The sequence below is a fragment of the Haplochromis burtoni genome, unplaced genomic scaffold, assembly GCF_018398535.1.
Source record: "Haplochromis burtoni strain Fernald_Lab_line unplaced genomic scaffold, NCSU_Asbu1 Contig_43, whole genome shotgun sequence".
Classification (NCBI taxonomy): domain Eukaryota; kingdom Metazoa; phylum Chordata; class Actinopteri; order Cichliformes; family Cichlidae; genus Haplochromis; species Haplochromis burtoni.
In genome coordinates this window covers 2,773,771-2,781,759 of record NW_024582404.1, presented here as the reverse complement: position 1 = coordinate 2,781,759, position 7,989 = coordinate 2,773,771, and the positions used below count along the sequence as shown (strand labels likewise).

The window sequence follows — 7,989 nt, the reverse complement described above, 5'->3', positions numbered from 1 at the left end:
AGTCTTCTTTTCCCTCTTTATTGTTCGGTGCTGGAGGAGCGGCGAGCGAGACAGAGGTGTAAACGGGCGTTTCGCTGATTCCTTGAGGCTGAAAATGACCTTTTTTTTTTTAACTCACTCATAGTTCATCCAAAAACAGTTACTGGTGCAGCTAAATGTTTTTCTCACTGCAAACAAATTATTAACTCAAATAAGCTGAAGGACGGACAGTTTAGAGCCTGGCAACTTTGCCATGTTTAAAGCAGCTGATTGGCTCTTTGGCTGCAGGCAAAGAAGTAAAACTTGGAGGAATAAATCAGAGCAGAGCTGAAGTTTCTCCGTCCTGGCAGACAGAAAGCATGTGCCAGTGTAATAAACACCAAATTCACTCAGCTGTGAGCTTATTCTTCATTTTGTAGCCCTCAAGGTCTAATTTCTTTATTTGTTCAGAGCTGTAAGGAGGAGGAGGGACCCTGACGGACCTGCAGGGTCTGCTGTTTGTGTGCATTCGATGGTCTTGCACCGAATTCCTTTGTAGGGACTCTGAACCTCTGGAGAGCAGCTGTCGAGATAAATGGCTGAAGCAGATAAAGTCGATTCCTAAAATAAAGGGACAGCAATCAAAGACGCTTCTGCACCATGTCGTCCTCTCTTGGCTTTACTACGGTGGAGGGCATGACGAGGAGCCACGCTGGGGGGTTAAAGGCATCTGTGTGCACTCAAAGTTGCAATGATAGGAAAAAAGCTCAAGACCCCAACAAGCTGCATTTTCTGTTAATGGCTGTGAAGAGGACATTTAACACGATATTTAGGAGCTGCCACACGATGTTACCCTTATTAGGTGCTGGCTAAACTACAGTACATATTTACTGTGTGGCACCAATGCCATGTTTGCATGTGTTACAAGCTAAATGTCAGTTTTCGGTCTCATTCCTCTGACCCCTGCGTGCACCGCACAGATGTTGGTTTTCATTAACATTTGAACTAAAACCTCAGACGTGAACGCGGAGCGTCGGTGCGGTGGGGGTGGCCTGTTAAAGGCTGAATGTTTACACGGTGCTTGGCCACTTGAGCGCTGAGTTTAAACACAATATAACTGAACAGACTAAAGGAAGGATTGATGCAGCATGGAGCACAAACAGCCTGCACTGAGACTGTAACTAGAATAGATCTGCATATTTTTAGGATGGCCTATTACGCTCTGTTTAAACGCTTCGGTTATAAGCGCAGCTACACTCCTTTTGTGGTGAAAGGTACACAGAACTCTTGATATGCAAGTACAAAACGAGTATGAATGAAAGGTTGGAGGCACTAATTTAAACCGAGCAGGCACACTGTGGTTTTAAAATGCAGTGCTGTCTGTCTGATAAGTGCAGGTTAACGTCTGGAAGAAGTGAACCAGCGACTGCCTCGTCTCACATTTTCACTCCTGCCGATACCTTTCCCAAATTTCAAAGCATCCGAACAGCTGATGCTGGAATTCGAAGCGCGTGCGGTATGGTGCAGATTTCAAAACGAGCTGGATTTAGATCTGCAGGTGTGACACAGATGTGCTGTGATCTGAAACTGGTTCCAGTTTGTGCTCAGATACTGATTCTCCTGAAATGACCGGGCCGACCTCCACGTGCACGCTGCTCAGATTTTTATGAACGAGATAAAGCGAGCGATGGCTGGGAGCGTAATGACAGGGCCAGTATGTATAATTGTCTTTGATTTCTATAATTCCAGTCTCAGTGGAGGAAATGCTCGTCGTTCGCCAACACTGTGTTTATCTGCGAGCACGAGGCTCGCGGCTGCCTCGGAGGAACAATAGCAGGGAGTCGAAAGCGTCTGCGCCAAAAATAACTCCATGTGTGATTATACAGGAGCAGGAGTCTCTGCAGGTCGGCTCATCAGCTGACCTCATGGTGTTTGCAGGGTAAGTTAAAGTGTGTTGGGTTTGTCTGACCTCAGCCCCGAACCAGACACAGTAGTGACAGGTGATCACTGAGGTTCTCTGTAAAGAATACAGGCTGCAGTATTTAAAAAGAAAGCAGCATGAAGCGATGCTCTGTGAACGCCTCTTTTTCCTCAGAAGCAATACTAAGTTAGAGGCACATTGAAGAAGATTAAAGGTCATACAGAGGGTTTGTGTGACAGGATGCTGCAGGGAGCATGGCGAGATGGAGGGAGATGAGCCACTGTGGCGCCCCCTAAAGGAGCGAGGCAGCAGCCCTACTGCAAATAGGTCAGTGATTGATGAAGCAACATGGCTGCTTCCACTCTTTTGCTGTGTTGCACTCTTTGTTTGTTTGACGGAGACCTTATCTCTGCTCATATTTGCATCAGGCGCCTGAATGAAGCCTGGACCTCTGGGGGGGTGTGTGCGTGCGTGCGTGCGTGTGTGTGTGCGCGTGTGTGCGCGCGCATTTCCACGTCTTTTAAAGAAGCTGCTGAACTTTGCGTCTGTTAAACGTCGTCGTGTTTATCGTGTGGTCTTTGGAGCTTGTCAGCTGGGAGCGTCAGTACGTTTACACTCATGGATGTTTAAGAAGAGCAACATCAGCCTCGCTGCTGTTTATCACTGAGGTCCAAAGAGTTTGTTCTCCAAAGATCGTCACCATAAGACACGTCTATAGAAAAGCAAAAACACAAGCCCGTCTTTATCCTTTCAATGAGTAATTTATCGTATGTTGAGCTCACGTGTACCAGCCTGACTTATTGAGCCTCAGCATTGATGCCACAGCCTGGCACTCTTAGCCTCTAATGATTCTGTTTCATGAACTTCTTCTGATCTTAATCAGCTGCTGGAAAAGATTCCTGAGCTTCCCTGAAGATGGAAGTCTTTGCTTTTCTCTTCCCACCTCTGCCCATGTGACTTCTCTTTAAAAATAAGTAGGGGACACAATCCTCTGGTTCTTCCGGGTCCTCCCTCCCTGGTGGAATAATTGAGAGGCTTTATCACAGGCTCTCCAGAGTCAAACTCGGCAGGCTCCGTCAAAGTGAAGTGAACAGTTGAACAGAACCAGCTCTGCAGCTGCCAAACTGTAGAGCTCGTCGGCGCGTCCGGCCTCCTCGCCTGGCCCGGCTCTTCTCCACGGTCGGCACAGCAGCTTCCCCTCAAAGCTTCAGAGGCATTTCCTAATGAGGCCCAGATGCAGAGCTGAGCTGACAAGCAGCTACTGCTTGTTCTGCAATTAGTCACATTTGCGCTCGTGCACACGTTAGCGCTGCAGCACAGGAGCACGCCGTTTCCTTCAGTTTAACTTTCCTCTACGTTTGAATTCTTACGGACATGAAAAAATAAAACGAGGTGAACTCGATGCTCCACGTGCAGCCGCTCTGTTACGCCGCTGAGCTTTTCCTGATTATCTGAATGAAAACATCCCGGTTCCTCTCGAGGCTTTTTCCCTCCATTAAAGCTGCAGCCTCTGCTTTTATTAGGGGAAAAACAGCTCTGCTGAATATTCAGCGCAGCAGGTCTGCAGCCTAACGGCCCTCTGGTAACGTCTCCTTCTGTTTACTGTCCACACAAAAAAGCCTCGAGTCTTTGTTTTACTGCAGTGGAAAATGTGAACTGTGGCACCACATCCTGTCAGCTCGAACTTCTTTATGTGTGTCGATGTGATGCACGCGTGAATGTTCTGACAATAACGGCGGGCATCACCGTGAGCCTGACGTCACTGTTAGGAAGAATCATTGTTTGCACGTCTGTGCTTTAAAGCCACATTTGAGAGGCTGACGTTTAAAACGTGTGTGTGATAAAACTCATCGTTCAGTGAAATAACATTTAAAGTTCTATTATTATGAAATTAATGAAACATGTAGGTATTCAACATTTTATTGATAATGTCACAGATTGTATTTTTGCAGATGAAAAAGCCGCGTGTTTGAAAACTGTGATGAAGAAACTGTTCACTGACCTTTTTCTGTCACTCCTGAAATAAATGGAAACAAAAACAAGACTAAAACATGTCGTTCCCACCCCCGCCACGCCAGGAATCAAGGACAAAATGTTATCCTTAGATGAAAGTCGTCCTCCACGTTGGGATTTCCTTCAGTAACAAACGTGCTTCATTAGATTTCCTGGGATCTTAAATAGACGCTGCTTCCTGTTTGACTGACAATCCAAACAAAGTGTTTTCTTACATTTTGTTTGTTGCTTGGTTTAGCTTCACTTCACTAAGAGGGGAACTCAGTGAAGTCAAGTAATATTTAAAGATAAACTTCATACTCATTTACAGAACATTTAGAAACTCGTTGTTTTGGTTCAGCTCTTAAACAGCTTTGTGTTGATGTAATCAGATTACTGAAGTGAAGCTGGTGGACCCAGGCACAGTTTTGAGTGGACGTTTTAGTTTTGTTGCACTGAAACACAGCTCATTTCTACCTGTACCTGCTTCTGCTGAAGTGCTCTTGGGCTCGTTCACCTTTCTCTTGGCTGTTTGTACTCGAGTACTTAAAGAGCTCAGCCTGTGTACTGACTCGAGCACGCCACAGGATGCTGTTTGAAGGCTCGTGCATCTGTTTGCGTAGCTCGTCAGGTGTCTGTCACAGTAAATAATGTAGCTGTGTGTCTGTCAAACGCACCTCCAGGTGGAGAGGAGTCACGCCTGCCGCTGTGCGTGCACGCTTGAAAATTATTTAACAGCTGAGAAGGAACCGAACGGGTTGTTCCGGTTTGCGTCGGCGCTCAAAAGTTTCCTGCTCGAGGAGTTTGAAGCTCCTGAGATCAGCCGTGGATCTGTTCTGGTCAGCGCGGTGAGTGAGGCTCTGTTTAAATGGGAAGCTTTGATTCACAGGAAAGGCTCGGAGTCGGACTCTGAGTACATTTAAAGTGGCTCCTGTTAAAGCTGAAGGATGCCGGAGATTAAAAATAGAATGTGGAGTTTATGAAGTCAAGATTTTATTGACAAACATGGGCTTCGTTTTTAGTTTGACCGCACGCAGACGCTCTGCCTTAGAGCGCACAGGTCACGATTTCACAGCTGCTTATTACTCTGCTGCCTTTACTGTAAGTGGGAGAAGTTTTTTATATGATCACTTAAAACTATAATAGCTGGTAACACTGTGTGGCAATGGGAACTGTGGGACGTGCCAGCGTGCTGTCAGAGCTGCAGGGCTGAGACTGAATAAATGTGAGGGGGTACCAGTGTGTGCGAGGGTACCCGTGCGGGGATTAAAAGAAGTTGTTGTTTGTCATTGAAGCTGTTAGTAGATTAACTCTGGGTTTTTCTAGATCGATGCACATGGAGCCCTGAGACCTTCAGTCTGTTACTAATGACAGAGCAGTTTTACCTGAACGGGGGGCGGGGTTGGAACCTGACACGTTAGACGTGGTAATGCATGCAGTGTTGATCACTTTATTTATATTTCTTTATTTTATCTTTTGTCATATATGATCAGCTCGCTGAATATCCTGCCTTTGCATGCAGTAGTCATGGAAACAGGTTACCTCAGAGGGCATTGGCTGGGGGAATGTGGCCAGCAGGTAATCGCGTTTATTTGAAGTGGGTATGTTTTCAGTCACTGAGGTCTGATCCTGAGTGGGTGCTTCTGTGGAGTGTTTTTATCCTGTGTGGTCTGATGTTATAATGAAATGTGTGGTTAAGATGAATTATTTCTTTCTTCACTGATTACTTCCAAATACTTTAAATCAGTTTTCTGTTGACCGTGGGGCAGAAATGTGACGGGTTCTTGCTTAGCTTGACCTTTGACCCTCTGCTGTCCCACATCAGCCCTGATCCACGGCGCTGCTTTCTGGTGTTCGCCCTTCTGTCTTCACCTTCAGCAGCTGAGCCTTGAGAAACGCTGCCGTGCTGGTTGATGTGCAACCATCTGAAAGGTTTTCCATTGTGTTCAGCTGCCTGGCTCATTAGCTGCACTTCAGCTGAAGGGCGGAGGGTGTTTACCCACGCCGGCGCTTCACCTGGAGGCCCAGCGGAGGGGTCGTTCTACCCAAACGGCCTTAAAGTCCTGTTTCCTCTTATAGGACTCGGATCGTTTGGCTGTCATCTGAGGAAGTCGTCTAATCTTAGCCGTGAAACGTAGCTCTCTCTCAGGGCTGCTCGGTGCAGGCTCGTGTCTGAGGGCTGCTCGCTCTGGTTGTACCTGCGTCAAGGGGCAGGAAGTTAGAATGAGAGTTGCAGGTAAGCAGCTTCATTATTATGATGGGAGGTGTCACTGTTGTGGTTTGGGTTATTGTTAATCTATCTGAAGTGTTTGTGTGTGTGAGAACTCCTGTTTGTGGTTGGTGTGACTCTGGGTCAGCTCTCAGGCCTCCACCTGCAGCTTCACCCTGTGCGAAGCTGCACAAACACGGATTCTGGTTTATTTTTTAAAGCTCGCACTGAAGTGTGGGTGGAAACTCTGTAAGCACGCAATCATGAAAATGTCAGAGGCTGAGTTTATGTCGATCATTAACTGCAGGAATGTGCAGACTAGACCTTAAAAACCTCACAGGAGGCTTCATGTCACTCATTTAAAAAAGGATGAGCAGGTTTTATGTTAAAGGCTTTTGCAAAACACGGAAAAATTCAAATTGGAAGAGGAATAAAATCTCTTTAAAGAAATTCTTTGGTTAAATATCTGTTTATACAGACTTAAAGACATTAAACTTGATTAAACTTCTGATTTATTATGAATGATGCCAGAAATAATCCTTTAAAATAAATGTTTTTATTTTCAGTTTTATTGCTATTTTATGAATTATCAGGTCATAATTCGGTTCATTCCTGCAGAGTTATTGTTTCGCTTTTTCATTATTCCTGTAAGTCTCTTTATCACAGTGTCTTTACTCAGGAAAACATTAACGGATCAAATTTGCAGATATATTGATGTCAGTCAGTACTCGCTGATTTTTAAATTGGTGCGTCTTTATTTTATATTTTCTCCTGGAAACAGTTTCATAAAAGCGACCTGTGACCGTTTCAAGTAGTGCATTAAAAGCAGGCTGATGCTCTGACTCCAGGATCGATGGCTTCTCCCACAGTGGTGGTGCAAAGCTGAACAGTAAATAGACTCCGCCTCCTTCTCTCCTGCTACTTCCTGCAGGTTTGTGTTCTGGCGGCTCATGGAACAGGACATGTGGGAGATCTTTGGTCAGTCTGTATATTATTCATTTTCCCTTCAGTTAGAATAATTTGCATGGTCTTGGCAAACAGAAGTTGTGTGTATGTGTTGAAATGCTTACTGACCTTCATGCTGCTGGAGAGCAGCTGCATGAAACCTTTGCTTTGTGTTCGTTACCTGTTGTCTCAAGTTTCAGTTCATCAGTGTTGGGACTCAAAGGACTGGACATCCATTAGGTGTTAGCAGGCTCAGGCTCATCCATTGTAATCGTAATGTTTTAAATGGGCCAGCCGCCCACAGCTCGATAGTCTGACCTCCTCCACAAACACCGTTTCCAGCTCTCTAGCAGAGGAGCACCCAGGTCTGCCATGACGAGTAATCCTAGCATCCCTTTCATGGTGTGAAGGAGCAGCTCTGCTAGGAGCTCGTTAGCCTGTCTGTGGAGAGCCTGAGGATCAACTGACCAATAAAATAACAGCTTCACCTTTTATGCTCGTCTCTCCTGGAGTTCCCCACCTCTGATTTATTTGGTCCATGGCTTTCTGACTTTTCTATCCAAGAATTGCTTTCGTGTCCTAAAACAGCAGATTGATTGTATGTTATTATTTTATTTCACCCAATGACCCGAAAGCCGAGCACGGAGCTGAGCAGATCAGACCCAGACACCGGCTCTTTGTGCAACAGGATCAGAGCGATATCCAGACGTCGTATCGATGCATCTCTAAATGTTAGTGGCCATTTCTTCCACACATTTCTTTTTGTGTGACATGCTGGAGCCAGTTTTAAGTGTGAGGGAGGAGAACAAACATGCCTGCAGTCTATTTGGGTGTTGGAAGGGTCTGTGTGCTCTGCAAAGGCTGCTCTCAATCCTTCGTCTCTGTATCGCGACTATAATAACTCCCCGGGGTGACGGACGGCCAGGACTTAGAGGCTCCGGCCTGATGACACTACGGCGCTGCT

At 45.9% G+C, this 7,989-nt stretch overlaps 1 protein-coding gene across 1 annotated transcript in view; it reads left to right on the top strand.

The window, feature by feature from the left end:
• Positions 1-2,381: 2,381 nt before the first annotated feature.
• The window catches only part of kank1a (KN motif and ankyrin repeat domains 1a), a gene marked incomplete in the record, with an annotated part of 34,295 nt that continues 28,687 nt past the window's right edge, over positions 2,382-7,989 (top strand). Inside the window, 2 exon segments of the mRNA XM_014333467.2 lie at positions 2,382-6,107; positions 7,012-7,058. Coding sequence (XP_014188953.1) covers positions 7,031-7,058 — 28 coding nt within the window.